Raw genomic sequence first — 21,394 nt, 5'->3', positions numbered from 1 at the left:
TAAATTTGCTTGATTTGATTGCAATCTTCATCGAACCATTTCGAGCGAACTTTTGGATCATTGAAGCTGTGAATGATTTCGTTTTCGAAACTTTTCCGAAATATTCCAATCCACTAGCGTATTATAAACGTCTTAGGCGATATTTTTGCCGGAGCTTGAATCAATTTTAAGCGCGTGCTGTTCCATCGTAACTCATAAGAATTGCAATTCGATCAACATGAGATCTACAGACTATTTAAAAAAAAACATCCTAGTGAATTTAGATAACTAGTGCTCAACTGTTCCATAGAAAAAATAATAATAATAATAGTACTAAACTAACATTAAATCCATACAAAAAGCTCTTAATAACTTTAATAATTTTCTTTCACCAATTCGATTGTGACGGTTCACTAGGGATATAATTACTGGATGGCAGCTTAAAATCCTCTAATGAATACAAGAGATCATTTATTTATTACGTAACGTACTCAGGAGAAGCGAATATTCAATAAAGAGTTACATTGTGCGAGGCCCCCATGCAAAATTGTGTTATTCAGGGAGGGAAGGAATTCAAAACTGCTAAAATTTAGCGTTACGTAACATGCGAATGTCCCTAATGGTATGGTTTTATGATTAAAGAGTATTTCGACGCAAAATATACAACTATTTTAAGAAACTAAGACAAAAAACTTCATAAAGAGATAAAAAAACAGCAATTCTTAAGAGAAATTATTTTTTTAAATATAAGCGTTTTGTGGGACCATTGAATGAACTCTGATCAACTTCAAATTTTCATGGCTTATTTTTGGAGTAAAAAGGAAACTTTTTTCGCCCGGCGCTCATCGACATCGCATGATGTTACAAAACTAGCCACTCTACTATATAGCAAGTCCCACACGCTATATAGCAAGCAACGCACACGCTATATAGCAAGCCACACACGCTATAGACATGCACACGCTATATAGTAAGCCACGCACGCTAGCCACACACGCTATATAGCAAGCTAAACACGCTATATAGCAAGCCACAAACACTAGCCATACGCTATATAGCTAACCACGCACGCTAGCCACACGCTATATAACAAGCCACACACGCTATACAGCAAGCCACACACGCTATATAGCAAGCCACACACGCTATATTGGAAGCCACGTACGCTATATAGCGAGCCATGCACGCTATATAACAAGCCATACACGTTAGCCACATACCTTTTATAGCTAGCGACACACGCTATAGATATTCACACACGTTATGTGCACATACGCTGGATGATGGTGGCTTCTCAAATCACCTGGCGGTGCGAGGCTCTTTCAGTTTCGGGTTGTATTCACCCAACGATATCTGAATTGGATTATCGCTGGTGTGGTCCAACTCAGATCGAAGGGAAGCCGAACTGAAAGAGGTAGGAATTGCAGCTAGTCACTGCCATCACTGCTAGTAAACTGATTTGCTTGAGGAGAAACAGTCTCTTATATGGCCCAAAGAGTGCATTCCCGGCTAACTAGGTACTCCATTCTGCCGTCCTTTTTAGGGAAAGGCAGCAAAAAAAAAATCAAAAGTCGACATTTGCGTTTCGACAATGTTCATCAATTTTCAATAGTACAAAAGTTTGAACAATCAGATTACAATTTTCTGCATGTGGACGGGTGCTTAAGTGATTTTCCAATCGATTGCTGCAAAAATGACAGAGATCGGTTGGAAACTGGCTGAGTTTAAAACGTTTCGAATTGGACAATTTTCGTGACGCTTTCGATGTTTTTGGTTTTGAAATTGGATCCCTGTATTGAAGTTGGATCCCTGTATATGTTGCCGTAAGACGTATTGTACGTCAAAAACGAGTTTCAGGGAAACTAATATTGCTTTTTGTTGTGGAATAGCTGTATTTACTGACAGAAAATAGCTTTAAAAATTGCTATTTAAAATATCCAAATTTAAAACCGAAAATTGGTGTTCGATGCCAATTTTAATTCGGACCTAGATCCTGATTTTTCTCCAACGAGATTTCCATGACGCAGGCTTGTAATCTTTTAATCCTCTAGTGCCCAAATTAGTTTTTAGACCTACTTCGAAAAATTCAAGGTGAAGCTTTATAAATATTTTTTAAGTTCTAATTGTAGCTTTTAAGAGGTTCAATTAAAGACCGTCTAGAGGCGGCACTGGGCACTAGAGGGTTAATCAAGAAAAAGAGGTCAATAATGTCATCTGCTAGCAACTAGCAGGCTTGTAAACGGTCAGCATTTTAATTTGATCTCGCTTCTTTAACGCGCGCCACAGTAGGCTTCTGCTCGTAAATGTAAAACAACCGTCGCCTATCAAACAAAGAAAAGGATGGACATTCGACACTCGCGCATCGGTGACAGCGAGCCTTGGTAGCGTCAGAGGAAGAAGATGACGATTATCGCAGTGAACAGTGGTTCTACCGCGGTCATTTCGAAGCGATAGAGAGGCGATAAATTTTTCTGCGGCCTTTTGACGCACTTCTGCATTTGCTTATAGAACCGGAATTCAAAAAAATGGTTAAAAAGCTATAAAATGTTTGAGGCGAATACGCAGAAAATTGAAATGGAGTACCAGCGCAGCACACGTTCAAACAGAACGTGTGCTGCGCTGGTAACTCTATGATGAGACTATGATTAACATTGTCAACAAGATAGCCATTTGTAATTAACGCTAATAGAAACCGTGATTTGGGCTTCAAATGGTGAGTCGACAACTTGGAAGGAGCGTCAAACTTAGCTCCGGTCCTCACAAGTTCCTATCTCACGCCTCCACGAGTCATATGATACAATAGACTACCAGTTAAAACATGGACACAACTGGTTGGCGTTGCCTGGGCAATGTTGTCATCCGACAATAGCTAAGTGAGAAGGTGCGACGCGATCGTTGGCGCGGTAACCATATCTCGGCGGTAGAGGAAATGCTTCGCCAACCCGAGCGTCTGTCCACCAAGATGGTGCGGCTCAAAACAGCGTCTGATCTCCATGTTAGGAGCGGCTGATCAACGTCCTGGTGTCAGCGTGGGACTCTAATCAGAGCTGACACGATGGCCCTCCGGCGAGACAGGGGGTTGGGGAAGGCCCAACAAGCCGCCCCGAAAAACACCAAATGTTGCAAATATCGAAGAAGTTAATACGGATCGGAACAATCGGCACAGACCTAGGCGACGAAATAAGGACTACGATTGGAAACTCGGTACATGGAACTGCAGATCGTTAGGCTTTCACGGCTGCGACAGGATCATATATGATGAACTAAATCCACGCAACTTCGAAATCGTAGCACTGCAGGAACTTTGATGGTCGGGACAGAAGGTATGGAAAAGCGGACATCGAGAGGCTACCTTTTATCAGAGCTGTGGCACTACCAACGAGCTTGGAACGGGCTTTATAGTGCTGGGAAGGATGCGCCAACGCGTGATCGGGTGGCAGCCGATCAGTGCGAGGATGTGTAAGTTGAGAATTAAGGGCCGGTTCTTCAACTACAGCATCATCAACGTGCACTGCCCACACGAAGGAAGAGCCGACGATGAGAAAGAAGCGTTTTATGCGCAGCTGGAGCAGGTGTATGATAGCAGTCCGCAACGGGATGTTAAGATCGTCATCGGTGATATGAACGCTCAGATAGGACGGGAGGCAATGTACAGACCGGTGATAGGGCCGAATAGCCTGCACGCCGCATTAAATGATAACGGCCAACGATGTGTGAACTTTGCAGCCTCCCGCGGTATGGTAGTCAGAAGTACCTTCTTCCCCCGCAAAGACATCCACAAAGCCACCTGGAGATCACCTGACTTACAAGTGGAGAACCAAATCGACCTCGTTCTAATCGATGGTAAATTCTTCTCTGACGTCGACAACGTTCGCACCTACCGCAGTGCGAATATTGATTCGGACCATTACCTTGTTGCAGTATGCATGCGCTCAAAACTTTCGACGGTGCGAAACACGCGTCAAAGTCGCCCACCGCGACCAAACATCGGGCAACTACGGGACGCTGCGGTTGCACGGGAGTACGCGCAGCTGCTGGAAGCAGCATTACCAACGGAAGAGCAGCTTGGCGCAGCTACTCTTGAAGATGGCTGGAGGGACATTCGATCAGCCATAGGTAGTACTGCTGTAGCGGCGCTTGGTACTATGGCTCCGAACAGGAGAAACGACTGGTTTGACGACGAGTGCAAAAAGTTAGTGGAAGAGAAGAATGCAGCACGAGCGAGAATACTGCAACACCAAACGAGGGCGCACGTGGAGCGCTACCGATGCGCACGAAACAGGCAAAACTCGGTCTTACGGAAGAAGCGCCAGGAGGAAGATCGAGATCGCGAGGCGATGGAGGCACTGTACCGTGCGAATGACACACGAAAGTTCTACGAGAAGCTGAACTGTTCCCGCAAAGGCTTTGTGCCACAAGCCGACATGTGCAGGGACCTGGGCGGCAACCTTCTAACGAACAAGTGTGAGGTGATTGACAGGTGGAAGCAGTACTACGATGAGCACCTTAATGGCGATGTGGCATAGGACGACGACGGAGTGGTAGTAGATCTCGGTGTACGCGCAGATGATGACAGAATCCCAGCCCCTGACCTCCAGGAGGTTAGAGAGGAGATCGGCCGGCTGAAAAACAATAAAGCCGCTGGAGCTGACCAACTCCCCAGCGAGCTGTTAAAACACGGTGGTGAATCACTGGCTAAGGCGCTACACTGGGTTATTGCCAAGATTTGGGAGGAGGAGGTAGTACCGGAGGAGTGGATGGAGGGTACAGTGTGCCTCATCTACAAAAAAGGCGACAAGTTGGATTGCTGCAACTACCGCGCAATCACGTTGCTGAACGCCGCCTACAAGGTACTCTCTCAAATTCTGTGCCGTCGACTATCACCGTTTGCAAGGGAATTCGTGCGGCAATACCAAGCGGGATTTATGGGTGCCCGCGCCACCACGGACCAAATATTCGCGGTACGGCAGGTCTCACAGAAGTGCCGTGAGTATAACGTGCCCACACATCACTTGTTCATCGATTTTAAATCGGCATACGACACAATCGTTCGAGACCAGCTATGGCAGATTATGCACGATTACGGCTTTTCGGATAAACTGACACGGTTGGTCAAGTCGACGATGGATCGGGTGATGTGCGTAGTTCGAGTTTCGGGGACACTCTCGAGTCCCTTCGAATCTCGAAGAGGGTTAAGGCAAGGTGATGGATTATCGTGCTTGCTATTCAACATCGCTTTGGAAGGTGTGATACGTAGGGCTGGTATCGACACGAGTGGCACGATTTTTAGAAGGTCTGTTCAGCTCTTTGGCTTCGCCGATGACATTGATATTGTAGCACGAACCCTTGAAATGATGACGGAGACGTACATCAGACTGAAGGCTGAAGCCGGACGAATTGGACTGACCATAAACGCATCGAAGACCAAGTACATGAGAGGAAGAGGTTCCAGAGAAGACAGTGTCGACCTCCCGCCACGAATTCATATTAGCGGAGATGAAATCGAGGTGGTAGACGAGTTCGTGTACCTGGGCTCACTGGTGACTGCCGACAACGACACCAGCAGAGAAATTCGTCGACGCCTTATGGCAGGAAATCGTGCCTACTTTGGACTCCGGAGGACACTCCGCTCGAATAAAATCCGCCGCCGCACGAAGTTAACCATCTACAAAACACTGATCAGACCGGTAGTCCTCTACGGCCACGAAACCTGGACTACGCTCGTGGAGGACAAACGCGCCCTTGGGGTTTTCGAACGAAAGGTGTTGCGTACCATCTGTGATGGAGTGCAGATGGAAGATGGATCATGGCGGAGGCGGATGAACCACGAGTTGCATCAGCTGCTGGGAAAACCACTCATCGTTCAAATGGCGAAAATCGGGAGACTACGGTGGGCTGGGCATGTCGTTAGGATGTCGGACGACAACCCGGTGAAAATGGTTCTTGATAACAACCCGACTGGAACAAGGCGACGGGGCGCGCAGCGAGCAAGGTGGCTCGATCAAGTGGAAGACGACCTGCGGGGCCTCCGCAGACGACATGGCTGGCGAGCTGCAGCCATGGACCGAGTTGAATGGAGACGACTTCTTCGAACAGCAAGGAACACTTCGGCCTGGAGCTGACTGGTAAGGTAAGGTAAGGTAAGAAACCGTGATTTTCAAAATTACCGATTATTATATTTTATCATAAGCTGGAAAATCCCGAACTTAATTAAAATTCAAATGTTTTTATTTATTTTCTGATCAAATTATTCATCCGACAGAAATGTCATGGCGCTTTTAAAATTACGTGCTTTTATGCCACATATCACGTATAACCTGAATGTTGCAATAAAAACTGCATGATAATGCGATTTTATTTAACGAATTACAGTGACATTCATTTTGGAGAATTTTTGATTTCATAAATTGCTTAATGTTAAAAACAAATTATTTCTGTATGTAGTAAAATTAGCTAAAAAAGAAATGTGAACCCCGTGGTTCTGTGGTTAGCGATGTCGTTCGGCTAGCTCTCCCACACGGTTGTGATATCGGGTTCGATTCCCGATCAGGTCGAGGATCTTTTCGAGCTGGAAATTTTCTCGACTCAGCACTGGGGCACGGTGTATCGTTGTACTTATCCTTCACATGCAAAATGTGCCAAAAACAATATCGATAACGAATTCTCTCAACTAATCTAGTTGATCGAGACCGCATAAGCCCCCCAGGCTTGCGTGCGATATTGTTTTTTAGGAATGTGAACCTAATTTATGAAATTATCGTAATTTGTTGTAGTTTTTTTATGGTTTTGAGCACTTTCTTAATGTCAACATGAGTTTATATCGATACAAATGTAAAGTTTTAAGCGAGCCTTAGGAACTATTTGTCAGCAGCTTCCCTAGTAGGAAATTCCTTGATCTTATCATTTTTTTTGTTTATTTAATTAGTTTTAAACATTGAAAGCATGGGAAAATTCTTAATTGATTCTACATACAGCCAAAGATTGATTTTTTTGTAGTCTTGCACGACCGCAAGCTTGATATAAAACAACATAAGGCTGTTTGATACATTACTTAGAGTGAATTATTCAATGAAGTGCTCTATTTTCGTTACTTTTTCGTTACAATATTTGCAATCTACAGTCATACTTCGATATTAGGCAACTTAGATACAACGTAACTTTTTCAAATGTCTCAAATTTGAAAATAAATAATACAGTGATTGTGTTTGGGGTATAAACTGTTTCAAATAAATCAAATAATTTTTTTTTTCAATGTTATGTGAATATATCTTATTTGAACCTAGGAAACAGTATGTTTCATGTTCTCAAAATAAGTGCTGGCCTAGTTGGAGAGGAGATGATGAACATTGTTCAACAAAAACGAAAAACAGTTGCCTTAAAAAAACATTAAAGCTTTTTAACCATTCCTGTGAATTTTGGTGCCTCTAGTGAAAGCAGAAGTGCATGAAAAAGCCGCAGAGTGATTGCAGGTTCGCCGCTTCTTTCGTCATTATGGTCTTTGAAAAAGATATTTTCGCTAGGGGCACCAAAACTCACATAAATGGTTAAAAAGCTATAATCCTTTATTTTTTCCAGTTTTAGCTCTAGGGCAAAACTTGTGTTTACTAATGTAATGCTAACATATATTTGAACATTTAAACTTGTTATGTAATGCTTCACATGCAGTTTTTATTTTGGATTACAATTTCTTTTTGTGCTAATTTCTAGATACTTGATGAATTGTTTTAATTATTGACACTGTGTAATTGAATTTTTACCGGCAAGCGCCGGCCGGTTTTTCCAAAACTCCCTCATTAAAAGAGCTCCCTCCCCCATGCATACGGGTATGTATCAAAAAATTATACTCACGTGACGTGTCAGAGTATCTAGGAGATAGCGATACAATCGGTGGATGCATGCAGGTGCCAACCGGCGTCAGTTGTATAGAATGGCGTGCATCAGCAAAAAAGGGCACATGATAATGATAGAGTCATAAAAATAGTACACAACAGGGATGAAAAAATCGATATCAATGCAATTACCTGTTTTTAGAATTTTCACTATTTGATATTCAAAGCTTCCTCTTCTGCTGCAGCATGTGCTGCAGTCGAGAAGTCAATTAAATCAAAGCAGAACATTTATTTTAATAAACTTTATTGAGAACGCCTTTCAATGTTGTTACAATAAACTACAAATACAAGATAAATTATGCTAAATGTTTTCCGCAGCACATTCTGGCCACTTCAATGGAGCATAAAACTGGAAGGCAAGAAAGTGTATGGTCCATCGTAACAGAATAGAAACAGAGAAAGAAAAAACTAATGCCGCTACGTGGAATTGGTGTCACCCATCATCACTTAAACTCTAGCTCTAGACGTACATATGTTTTGTAGATTGCAGCGAATTAGCTAAAAATAAAGAATCAAACAACCCCTCGTTCGCTACGCGCTTCGGTTAAACTTCAAGTGCAGCCAATCGAGGGGTGTTATAATAGAGAAAAAAAAAACAGCCTTAATCTAGAAGGGGGTCAACTTCAAACTGACAACAGCGGCAAAATCGCACCTTACAAAAGCTGCACTCGTCTCTCGTTGTTGATTGATGCGTGTTTTAGATTTTTTAATATCATCGAACATGGTTAATCGAATAAATGTATCGCTTTTCAAACTGTTACGTTAATGTACGTAAATTGTAACTCTATTTGTATTTGATGTTGAAATAAATAAAATACGTTATTTGTTAGAACAGAAAAATAAGCTGTATAATCCATATTAAACGTAATTGTTAGCTTAAAATATATTTCCCGGGCTTCATTTTGGGATTGTTGATACGCTCATGTTCGTATAGGGATTAGCGGTAAGTTAGTTATGCGATTAGAATCATCATCATCAATGCTGTTCGGCAGTTTTGTGATAAATCTTTTTTTTAAGTAGTTAAAAATTGTTTCCAAATTCAGTTCGTATCCCTTATGTTATGGTAGAAAAAAAAGGAAACAGGAAAATAAAGGCCAAGTTACATTTAACAAAAGCAGTGTCATTTGAAATAACTGCAGCTTTAATCATTGACTTCCGTTTTAATGTTGATTTCTTTGGACGCGGATCCCGGCGGAGGATGTTTCCGTCTGGTCGACGCGATCGCAGTTGATGACGACGGCGATGGCGACGATGATGATGACGGTTGTAATCGGCTAGGTGTGGAGTTCGATTGTTTGGCATTTTTGGCATTGGCACTATTGGCATTTTTTGTATCAGGCGACTGAATTAGGGACATCAGCGAAAGTGGGATGGTTATGTACTGTTGGGCGCCATCTGGAAACAGTTAATAAATATTACCAGTGACCAGCTTCAAACGCATGTAATGGAGGGATAAAACATGCATGTTACTCACCTTCATTGTGCAGCTGAATCTGACCAGATTGCAGCAGGCTCACCAGCACATCCTGAGGTAGGTTAGCTAAGGCCGTTGCTGGGTAGATAACATTGTTGGACATTTGGGATTGTTGTTGTTGTTGTTGCTGTTGTTGATGATGTTGTTGAGCTGAGGATGATGATGGTGATGAAGATAAAGATGATGATAGCTGTTGTTGTTGTTGTTGTTGGTGATGTTGTTGAATCTGCTGTTGTAGAGCCTGCTGCTGTTGTTTGATTTGCTGCTGGATGGTGGACAGTGCGATATTGGTGCTGTTGTTGGTGTTGTTGCTACCTCCGTTGCCATTGCCAGTGCCAGCTGCTGCCGTTGCCGAAGTTGAAGTTGACGTACTAGAAGACGACGTTAGCGGCGCTATACTAACACTGTGGTTATTACTATTATTGATTGGATCAGTATTTATGTTACTATTACTACAGCTAGGTCCAGGTGAGTCTGGAGGCGAATAATCATCGGTATCGCTACCGGACGACATCGGGGAACGATCGTCCTGAAAAGAAGGGGAAAAAAGAAGGAAAAAAGTGTTAGTTTACAACATCACGCAATTAGTTAGCAGTGGGATCGATCGATCGTTTGTAGAATAAAGTATGCCCAAGGAGGATTAGCGTGTGCCAATGGTGAGATAAATTGTTTTTGTCCAAATTCAGTTTGAATGAACGACGAGAGCGCCAGCTAGCACTAGGGAGATACACTGCTCGATTTCGCTACCATATTGGACAGTTTCATTGAGCGGCAACACTTTTAGCTAATGTGCCCACAAGACGAATGAATGTGGAAAATCGATCGCAGTGGCGCATAAAAACCGATCACCGATACTTACAGGAGATTACATTATTGTACGGAACCAAAATAGGATGCTGTGAGAGCGCAGGAATCGAGGCATTCGTTCCAAGAAGGTAAGAAATTTCATTAATAAAATATTCTAGCCGGATTTGGCATTCGCGGACTTGCGAGGGGGCAGTCGAGATCGACTGCTCCGGCTGCCGGAATGCATTACGATAAGGTCGGAATTCCTTTTAGAGGTGAACTGGTGGCGTACCGTTGCGCGATGCTCGCAACGCGTCCGAGGATCCTGGCGAGAGTATTTATTAATGAAGCGAAAAATTATTACGCGAGATTCATGATTTTATGAGGTCGTCCCAGTTTGGCAAATGCTGGTGCTATGAAGATGCAGTAGGAGTGATAACGGGCAGGGTTGCCAAGAAGATGAAACTAAACTCAAACGTTAAATTCAACTAATGGGTTTAAGCCTGTTAAAAATCGTGCAATCATTCTTTTATTCCCCTAACAACAGTCGTTCGATCTGCCAACGCTTTCCCTTCTTTGTCAATCATCGTTATCATCATCAACATTGCGCCGAGCAGCGTCCACGCAGCAGCATACATACCATCGGCACTCCATAAGCATCGTTCACCTACTTTGCATCACACTTTGGCAAAGCGAGAAGACGTGCGCTCTCCATGATGAGGATCCTGATATGGCCGCTTGAAATGTATTCCAAAATGGACATCGGCATCAGGTCGATTGCAACTCGCATCGGCATACGCAACAGCAGTCCGTCAGTCTAGCGAATGTTTGCAGCATACCAAAGTTCCCCATACCAAAACATCAATACCCGGCTGCCTGTACCTTCTCGAAGGTGGGGCGCGAGGACTTGACAACAGACGAGATGTTCTCTATTGCAATGTGTGCTGCTCCAATATGACAGGCTCTACGGGGAGCTGATAGAAGTGATCCGATTTTGGATGACGGTAGCAGAACGAAGTTTTCTCCACCCCCCGAGCCTCAAACGGAATTGGAAAACATCGTGTTTCGTGACGGCAGGTGGAAATCGACCGATCTGATAACACGAGGGCAAGGAGAACCTGTGCAGAAAAGTTGAACACCGTGGGGATAGTTGAGACCTCTGATAAGGCTCTGAGGTTTGCCGGTTTGAAGACTTGATTTTCCATAATTTTCACAAAGACAAATTACGGATTCAGAAATTTTCTGTCTTTTCGAGTTGTGCAAAAGCTAGCCTGCGTGGTGTTGGTTGCTGGCGTGTTGCAAGGGAGATGTTTTTATGCACTTGGTGTGATAGGGGAGTAATGGAAAGAAAAACGCCATTTGGCAAGGTTGTGTGCTGATCGGTCTGATTGAACAACCGGTAGACACGTTAGCTGCGACGAATGACGCTTATGGATGGATGGACGGACACGGAGGGAAAAAGGTAAAAAGTAAAACGTAAAAAGTAAAAAGTAAAAAGTAAAAAGGTAAAAAGTAAAAAGTAAAAAGTAAAAAGTAAAAAGTAAAAAGTAAAAAGTAAAAAGTAAAAAGTAAAAAGTAAAAAGTGAAAAGTAAAAAGTAAAAAGTAAAAAGTAAAAAGTAAAAAGTAAAAAGTAAAAAGTAAAAAGTAAAAAGTAAAAAGTAAAAAGTAAAAAGTAAAAAGTAAAAAGTAAAAAGTAAAAAGTAAAAAGTAAAAAGTAAAAAGTAAAAAGTAAAAAGTAAAAAGTAAAAAGTAAAAAGTAAAAAGTAAAAAGTAGAAAGTAAAAAGTAAAAAGTAAAAAGTAAAAAGTAAAAAGTAAAAAGTAAAAAGTAAAAAGTAAAAAGTAAAAAGTAAAAAGTAAAAAGTAAAAGTAAAAAGTAAAAAGTAAAATGTAATAAGTAAAAAGTAAAAAGTAAAAAGTAGAAAGTAAAAAGTAAAAAGTAAAAAGTAAAAAGTAAAAAGTAAAAAGTAAAAAGTAAAAAGTAAAAAGTAAAAAGTAAAAAATAAAAAGTAAAAAGTAAAAAGTAAAAAGTAAAAAGTAAAAAGTAAAAAGTAAAAAGTAAAAAGTAAAAAGTAAAAAGTAAAAAGTAAAAAGTAAAAAGTAAAAAGTAAAAAGTAAAAAGTAAAAAGTAAAAAGTAAAAAGTAAAAAGTAAAAAGTAAAAAGTAAAAAGTAAAAAGTAAAAAGTAAAAAGTAAAAAGTAAAAAGTAAAAAGTAAAAAGTAAAAAGTAAAAAGTAAAAAGTAAAAAGTAAAAAGTAAAAAGTAAAAAGTAAAAAGTAAAAAGTAAAAAGTAAAAAGTAAAAAGTAAAAAGTAAAAAGTAAAAAGTAAAAAGTAAAAAGTAAAAAGTAAAAAGTAAAAAGTAAAAAGTAAAAAGTAAAAAGTAAAAAGTAAAAAGTAAAAAGTAAAAAGTAAAAAGTAAAAAGTAAAAAGTAAAAAGTAAAAAGTAAAAAGTAAAAAGTAAAAAGTAAAAAGTAAAATGTAATAAGTAAAAAGTAAAAAGTAAAAAGTAGAAAGTAAAAAGTAAAAAGTAAAAAGTAAAAAGTAAAAAGTAAAAAGTAAAAAGTAAAAAGTAAAAAGTAAAAAGTAAAAAGTAAAAAGTAAAAAGTAAAAAGTAAAAAGTAAAAAGTAAAAAGTAAAAAGTAAAAAGTAAAAAGTAAAAAGTAAAAAGTAAAAAGTAAAAAGTAAAAAGTAAAAAGTAAAAAGTAAAAAGTAAAAAGTAAAAAGTAAAAAGTAAAAAGTAAAAAGTAAAAAGTAAAAAGTAAAAAGTAAAAAGTAAAAAGTAAAAAGTAAAAAGTAAAAAGTAAAAAGTAAAAAGTAAAAAGTAAAAAGTAAAAAGTAAAAAGTAAAAAGTAAAAAGTAAAAAGTAAAAAGTAAAAAGTAAAAAGTAAAAAGTAAAAAGTAAAAAGTAAAAAGTAAAAAGTAAAAAGTAAAAGGTAAAAAGTAAAAAGTAAAAAGTAAAAAGTAAAAAGTAAAACGTAAAAAGTAAAAAGTAAAAAGTAAAAAGTAAAAAGTAAAAAGTAAAAAGTAAAAAGTAAAAAGTAAAAAGTAAAAAGTAAAAAGTAAAAAGTAAAAAGTAAAAAGTAAAAAGTAAAAAGTAAAAAGTAAAAAGTAAAAAGTAAAAAGTAAAAAGTAAAAAGTAAAAAGTAAAAAGTAAAAAGTAAAAAGTAAAAAGTAAAAAGTAAAAAGTAAAAAGTAAAAAGTAAAAAGTAAAAAGTAAAAAGTAAAAAGTAAAAAGTAAAAAGTAAAAAGTAAAAAGTAAAAAGTAAAAAGTAAAAAGTAAAAAGTAAAAAGTAAAAAGTAAAAAGTAAAAAGTAAAAAGTAAAAAGTAAAAAGTAAAAAGTAAAAAGTAAAAAGTAAAAAGTAAAAAGTAAAAAGTAAAAAGTAAAAAGTAAAAAGTAAAAAGTAAAAAGTAAAAAGTAAAAAGTAAAAAGTAAAAAGTAAAAAGTAAAAAGTAAAAAGTAAAAAGTAAAAAGTAAAAAGTAAAAAGTAAAAAGTAAAAAGTAAAAAGTAAAAAGTAAAAAGTAAAAAGTAAAAAGTAAAAAGTAAAAAGTAAAAGGTTAAAAGTAAAAAGTAAAAAGTAAAAAGTAAAAAGTAAAAAGTAAAAAGTAAAAAGTAAAAAGTAAAAAGTAAAAAGTAAAAAGTAAAAAGTAAAAAGTAAAAAGTAAAAAGTAAAAAGTAAAAAGTAAAAAGTAAAAAGTAAAAAGTAAAAAGTAAAAAGTAAAAAGTAAAAAGTAAAAAGTAAAAAGTAAAAAGTAAAAAGTAAACAGTAAAAAGTAAAAAGTAAAAAGTAAAAAGTAAAGAGTAAAAAGTAAAAAATAAAAAGTAAAAAGTAAAAAGTAAAAAGTAAAAAGTAAAAAGTAAAAAGTAAAAAGTAAAAAGTAAAAAGTAAAAAGTAAAAAGTAAAAAGTAAAAAGTAAAAAGTAAAAAGTAAAAAGTAAAAAGTAAAAAGTAAAAAGTAAAAAGTAAAAAGTAAAAAGTAAAAAGTAAAAAGTAAAAAGTAAAAAGTAAAAAGTAAAAAGTAAAAAGTAAATGTAAAAAGTAAAAAGTAAAGAGTCAAAAGTAAAAGGTAAAAAGTAAAAAGTAAAAATAAGAAATGAAATTTGGAGAGCAAAACGATTAAAGTTAAAAGTATAAAATGGAAAATGAAAAGTAAACATTAAAACGTGTAAGTAATGAGTTGAATCAATACGAAGAATCTCGATAACTACAGGTCGGATTCGATTATCCAGAACATCAAAAATATTTTCATTCCGGTTAATCGAGTTTTCCGGACAATCGAATCGCTCAAGAAATACTGAATTTTTGCGATTTACGAACATGAAATAAATATTTCTTTTCTTTATTTTACTTGTATGATGCAGTGGCGTAACCAGAAATCATTTCTGAGGCAAAAAGTGGTAAAATATTGATAAGCGAAAATAAATTAATTGGACTTTGATTATTTTCACCTAATTCGAACAAGTCCCAAACATGCCGGAAGTGACTTAAATGGTAACAAATATACCAGAAGGGATGGTGAAGGCAAAATTTCGGAATAAAAGTTAAAAACGGACACCAAAAAATAAAATTCCGGATAATCGAGTTTCCGGATAATCGAGTCCGACCTGTAAATAATCAAAGCGTATTACGTCAATCGTAAAAATAAGTAGAATAAGTAGAAATTATTAAAAATCATAAGAAAAAAAAAGAAAATCAAATGTGAATCGTGAAAAGCATAAACTAAAAATGAAAATAATATAAAAGGAGTACAATGAATAAAATCGAAAGTGAAAACTAGTAGAAAGTTAAGAGCGAAATGTTGAAAATAGAGAGAAAAGGCAGAAAGTAAAAAAAATTAAGTTTAATAAGAGAATGAGAAGTAATAAGCAAAATATGAAAAATATAGATTTAACTGTATAAAGCAAAGACTTTTAAGTAAAAATTGAAAAGTTAGAGGTAAATGAATATGAAAAGTAAAATTCAAAGAGTAATTCGTAATTAGTGCGAAATTAAATGATGATAAAAAGCTACGAGTGAAGGTGAAGATTGAAAATTAAATAGTTTAAAAATAAATAGTTAATATTAGTTATATTAAAAAAGGCAATAACAAGCAAAACATTAAGAGTAAGAAGTAAACAGCAATGGGTTGAGAGCGCAAACTAAATATTAATGAAAAATAAATAAAAATTACAAGTGAAAAGTTTAATCTGACAAAATTAGAAAGCAGTAAGAAGTGGAAACTTACGAGTGAGAAGAAAAGGAAAGTAATGAGAAGCAATAAATATTAAAAATATTTAAGCAAAGAAAGATAAAAGTTAACTAAAGAAAGAGAAACAAACGACTAACATTGAAAAGATACAGAGTAGAGTAATATTTGAAAAGCAAAGTTTTAAAAATTAAATTTTATATCAATAGTATCTAATGCAAAGTGAAGAAGTCCAAAAAAATAACAAGACACAAATAAAAAAGTAGCAAATCGGGACAGAATATAGAAATATAGAATATAGAATATTGAAAAATAGTGAGACACAAATATAAAAACATGAAAAATAAGTTCGATGTGAAAATAAAAAATTTGAAGAGAACATAAATTGTTGAGATTTCATGCTAAAAGCGCAATAATAAAAAAGGGCGAGTAGAACTAAAAATTACATTGTTATAAATGTATTATAAAATATTATAAGTTAAGAGTAAAAAATAATAAGAAAAAATTAGGAAGCAGAAAGCAAGAAAAAAATTGAAAAATAGAATTTTTATTAAGTAGAAATAGCAAACAGAAAGCAGAAACTAATAAGTAAAAAGTTAGAAGGAGGAACAGGTCGGACTCGATTATCCGGAAACTCGATTTTCCGGAATTCGATTATCCGGAATTTTAGACTCGATTATCCGGAATTTTATTTTTTTGGTGTCTCTTTTTAATTTTTATTCCGTAATTTTGTCTTCCCCATCCCTTCAGGCATATTTGTTACCATTTAAGTCATTTCCGGCATGTTTGGAACATGTTCAAATTTAGTGAAAATAATCAATGTCCAATTTATTTTTTTTTGCTTCTCAAGATTTTACCCCTTTCGCCTCAGAAATAGCTTCTGGTTACGCCACTGCATCATACAAGTAAAATAAAGAAAAGAAACATTTATTTTGTGTTCGATAATCGCAAAATTTCAGTGTTTTTTTTGTGATTCGATCACCCGGAAAACTAGATTATCCGGAATGAAAAAAATTTTGATGTTCCGGATAATCGAGTCCGACCTTTATCTAGACAACTGTTAAACAAAAGAAAATTAAAATAAGTTGAAGTAGAAAATTCAGAGCAAATTTCGAAGGTATAAGTAAGGAGTAAAATGAAGTAAATAAAAGAAAATTAAAATAAGTTGAAGTAGAAAATTCAGAGCAAAGTTCAAAGGTATAAAAGTAAAATGAAGTAAAATGTGACAAAAAAAAAAACAAATATAAAATATAAATCTGAAAAGTAGAAATGCGGAGAAAAAATTTTAAGAAGTGGTCAAATTTCAAGGTCAAAAATACAAATAAGAAATAATAAAAGATGAAAAGTAAAATATGGGAAGCAAAAAATGAAAATAAAATTTTCAAATAATGAGTAGAAAGTAATAAGTAAGAAATAAATAGAAAATGGTGAAAAATTAAAAATAAATAGTAAAACTTAAAAAAAAGAAGTTTAATATGAAGTGAAGAAAAAAATTGAATAGTGATAGGTGAAAATTAAAATATAGATATCAATACTAAACAGTGGTAAACGAAGTATTTACTCTGTACTTCTAAAATTAACAATTAAAATAAAAAGCATAAAAAGTTAGAAAGAAAAGTATAAACTAAGCTTTAGAAGAGCCTTATAAAATTAAAAATAAAAAAGTATGTAATTATAAGCAAGAAGTACGTGTTTTTTCTTCAACAAAAATCAATAGAAAAAAATCTAAGTTGAAGGTGAATATTAAAAATATGGATTTTATATTTGAAGCAAGAAGAAACAAATAAAAAGCAGAAACTTAAGCCAATTTAGAAATAAATAAAAAGAACTAGAAAAAAGTTGAAAATTTAGGGTAGGAGGCATAAAATAAACGTAGACAGTAAATAGTATAAATGTGAAAGTGAAATATGTTAAGCGAATAGTGAAATGTAAAACGAGAAAAATAGCAGGATAAGTCACAAATAAGAAGTAGAGATGGACCCGTACCCGTCGAGTTCGAGTTTGAACATTTTTGAAAGTTTCGGGTTCGGGTTTGAAAATTTTTTAAGGTATCGGGTACGGGTTTGAAAATGTCGGGCTTAGGTCTGAAAACCCGAAACCCGACTATATCAAAGAAGCATTTTTATAAGATAATGATGTCTAATTTCATGCAACTGTAAAAATCACTAAAATTTCAATACCATTCGAGCCTCAAAGCTTCAGGGCAGCCTCAAATTGGTACAAAAAATCGACCCAAAAAAAAATCTAGGGTTCGGGTTGGGTTCGGGTTTCACAGTTTCGGGTTCGGTTTCCACAAAAATAAAATTTTCGGGTTCGGGTCGCGTTCGAGTTTAGGCGAAAAAAAAAGTTTCGAGTTCGGGCTTCAACCGAAAAAAAAATCGGGTACGGGTCGGGTTCGGGTTTGAAAAAAGCCAAACCCGACCATCTCCATTAAGAAGCAGGAAGTTAATAAAGTACAAAAACAAGAAGTGAAAAGTAAAACTCAAAGAGTTTCAAATAAAAAATGCATAATTTTTAAAGTTTATATGAAAGTGCAACAGACAAGCCAAGAGTTGTGAAAAAGTAACATGAATGTGAGTTTAGAATTGTTAGAATATGGAATGAAATAAATCGAAAAAGTATGCAGAAATAGAGTAAAAACACTATACAAGAAAATGTGAGAATAGAATGAAAAACATACCGTTTATAGTGATGCATCAAAAGAAGCAGAGTTAGGAGTAAAATTCAAACAATAGAACATCCAAATTAAGAAAAAAATATAGAAAATATGGACTAGAAAATGAAGAAATTCCCAAAATCAAATTAAAAAGATCGAAAACAGAAAAAGAAAACGCCACAGGGATGTGAAAAGGTGTGCAAAAAGTGCCATAAGCGTGAAATCAGAATCTAATAGTATGGAATTAAAACACGAGGCAGTATGAAATTAACAGTAAAAGAAATAAGAACAAAATCAGGGAAGAGCAAAGAAAAGGCTGGTTTCGAGGTACGATGCTGGCCTAACAAGCCAGTCGTCGTAGGTTAGAGTCTTTACTCGGGATAGACTGTTAGTGTCAGTACGATATTAGCGCTAGCCCCGCAATTGTCCTGTACACTTAATAGTTGGCTGCGAAGTCTGTGTATAGTAAACAAGAGGTCAAGTTCCGAATCTGAGCGGGGGCCTAGTGTGGTTGGTAACGTCTCCGCCAACCACGCTCGACGCCTGGGTTCGTATCCCACCGCCGACATAGGTGTCGATGGTTGTGAGGTGGCGTGATCCACTCACAACCAACCCAACTGGTCTAGATGAAATCCTAGCCGACACCGGGAGATTTTCTGAGGCGAAAAATCTCTGGGATCACGCCTTCCATCGCATAAGGAAGTAAAGCCGTTGGCGCCGGTCCGTTAATAAACGGGTCGTGAGTTAGCGTCCTGGGTGTGGAGTCGCCTCCCTGGGCGTCGGTGATTGGCCACAACAGTGGCGGAACTAGACCGACGGAAAATAAGCGAGAAAAAAAAGTTCCGAATCGGAATGTAGCACCAAGGCTTTGCTTTGCTTTTTTTTTGCTGCACTGAAGTTCGATACAAGAGGAGATTTGTAATGAGTATCTGATATAAGAGGGAATCATCAGGAAAATGTAGAAAAAAAAACAAGAGTGAAAGTTTCGATACATATTTGATGTTTCCGAAGGATTCGATCATAGAGAAATAATAGTAAACAACAAACTATTTCCCTGGGTGTCCAAAGTTGTCACTGAATCCTCAGCTGTCAATACATCTGGGAAGGCTTCTCCCTCCATCGGTCAGGGTGCACCGCTAGCAGAATCCGCATTAATTGTCAACACCAGGCAGACAAACTATTGCCACCGGACACTGCGCTAGACATGCTAGCCGCGTCGTTCGCTTCGACCCATTTGACGTTTGTCACGTACAAGCCTCCCGAGCAAATCCGCAGCTCGAAGACACGAGAGACATTTCGTCTATCGTCAAAAGGGACAAGCCGGGCCGGCCGAGTGCCGGGTTGGCTGCCGCGATCGAAACGGAACGGAACGGAACGCGGCGAAAGCGTTGATCGATTTTTGCAGCACGCAAACCTGGCGGATGCCTGGTTACCTTTTCGGGGACCGGACCGCAGGTTTTGACCATATCGGAAAATCCTGGCATGGAGTGCACAGATCTCGCGGGACTCGCGACTGAGTCCACTATCACGAGTGTACTTGATTCTAATCGTTGATAAAATGTTGTTTGTCATAGAGCACACCATTTACGATGACACTATTTGCTGCTGAACGAGATTTTGTCTTTCCTAAGATATCGTTGGCATTGTGTAGTATCTTATCAATCATTACACGGGTTTGGTGAAGTATCGATTGCAGTGATGACACGATGATTACACTGTTATCATAGGCGCTTTGGTTACAGTAAAGTATTATTTTTTTGTTTTCGAGAAATGGATGAAATGCCATTCGCATAACTAGTTGTACACAATTTCGTTGAAATGTATTTTATTGTGAGCAAGTAAATCTCTCGTGTAAAATTATTCTATTAATTAAAAATTCCAGCAATTGCTGCTCCCGAGACTCGTTTGCACCAAAAAGGAAGACCATCTAGTTGGACTCGTTTAGCAGATAAAAAATGATTCCTTTTTAACAGAAAATATGCAGTGCAGTCACACTCATCGGAAACTGGTACCGGAATGCATCCATTGCACCATAAGCATCCGGTTTCATTATGTAGAGAGTTATTCTCGGAATTGCTTAGAAGTTTTGCGCCTAAAAAGACCTTTTACTGTGCTTCCCGGTGTCGCCGCCACCATGGCCCTGTCGGCCGCATTCCACGCAACAACTCAATTACGGTGCCACCCGAAAATTCACAGCACGAAATCTTCCGACTTTATGGGTGGTCCCGGCAGGAATGCGAAAGCATAAGTCGCTTGTTCTGGGCTCAGCGGGTCGCACTGATGTGCGCGTACTAAGTGCATTCTTGTGGTTATTTTTCCCCGTTGGGAAACCGAAGAAAATCCCAGCGGGAGGCGATCGTCTGTCGATGGGCTACCAGTTGCGATGCGTTTCGTTTTACTTATCAATGTTGATGAGAAGTTGCGCAATTTCATGTGGTAGCAAATTCGAATGGTGTTTATCGTTCTCAACTTAAGTTTAATACATGTAGTCTTTTTATTGACCAAGATGAGAATCAATTACTGCTTATCTCTAACAAATGTTAATTTTTTGCTAAGACCGTGTCGGTGAATATTCTGTTTGGTGTTTTGTAATGACAAGAAGCATGGACATTTAATTTTAGAAAATATTTCTTCGAATAGAAATGAATTTATAAACTAAATAAAATAGGATTCAAAACGTTCATAAATTACTTTTCATTGCTAGTTACATCTGAAAATATTATTTTTAAGTTTTTCAATTAGATTTTCTGTTTTTGCTGTTAAACCTAACTTACGAGATAAACTAGTGGGATTTCCACATTTTTCAAGGTATGGCCAAAATAGGAACCCAGATAGAAACAAGACCTTCGTTTTGAATCATGAGCAGACTTTTGCTCGAAATCAATCGACGGTATAGAGAATAACATTTTTACTGCAATTTTGTTCGAATGTTGGTTCAATTTTAGGTCAAATTCGCTTTTGTACTTCAAACTTTTATTAAAATTTTTGTAATTGGTTGCTAGATACAACATATTTGTTTTTAAGGAGGTACTTGTTTTTGCTATTTTGTCTAAATTTCTTTGTAGTTATTACATTGTTCTAATTTGAAATAAATACACCATAGCCGAGGAAGGATAACTGCCTAAAATCCGACATCCACGTAGAAAATCCACGTCAACTCCGAAATCCGTGTTAGATACCGTGAAACGCCGTAAATTCTAGAAATCGCGAAAAAACTTCACTCATAAAAAGTTTTTAATCGTTTCTGCTGAATACTTTTGACAAAAACCAGCTTGATAGCGATTTTTTTTTTATTCTCGCTTATTTACCGTCGGTCTAGTTCCGCCACTGTTGTGGCCAATCACCGACGCCCAGGGAGACGACTCCACACCCAGGACCCTAACTCACGACCCGTTTATTAACGGACCGGCGCCAACGGCTTTACTT

General features: G+C 37.0%; 1 protein-coding gene across 1 annotated transcript in view; it reads right to left on the bottom strand.

Moving 5' to 3' along the window:
• Positions 1 to 8,102: 8,102 nt before the first annotated feature.
• The window catches only part of LOC129726035 (serum response factor homolog), a 490,723-nt gene continuing 477,431 nt past the window's right edge, over positions 8,103 to 21,394 (bottom strand). The window contains exons 3-4 of the mRNA XM_055682596.1: positions 9,343 to 9,871; positions 8,103 to 9,263 (exon numbers count right to left, since the gene is read on the bottom strand). Coding sequence (XP_055538571.1) covers positions 9,010 to 9,263; positions 9,343 to 9,871 — 783 coding nt within the window. The 3' untranslated portion in view covers positions 8,103 to 9,009. The remainder of the gene's footprint in view (positions 9,264 to 9,342; positions 9,872 to 21,394) is intronic.

Source organism: Wyeomyia smithii, chromosome 2 (genome assembly GCF_029784165.1).
Source record: "Wyeomyia smithii strain HCP4-BCI-WySm-NY-G18 chromosome 2, ASM2978416v1, whole genome shotgun sequence".
Taxonomy (NCBI): domain Eukaryota; kingdom Metazoa; phylum Arthropoda; class Insecta; order Diptera; family Culicidae; genus Wyeomyia; species Wyeomyia smithii.
Note: the sequence above shows the minus strand (reverse complement) of the source record. Positions and strands in the feature narration are given on the sequence as shown.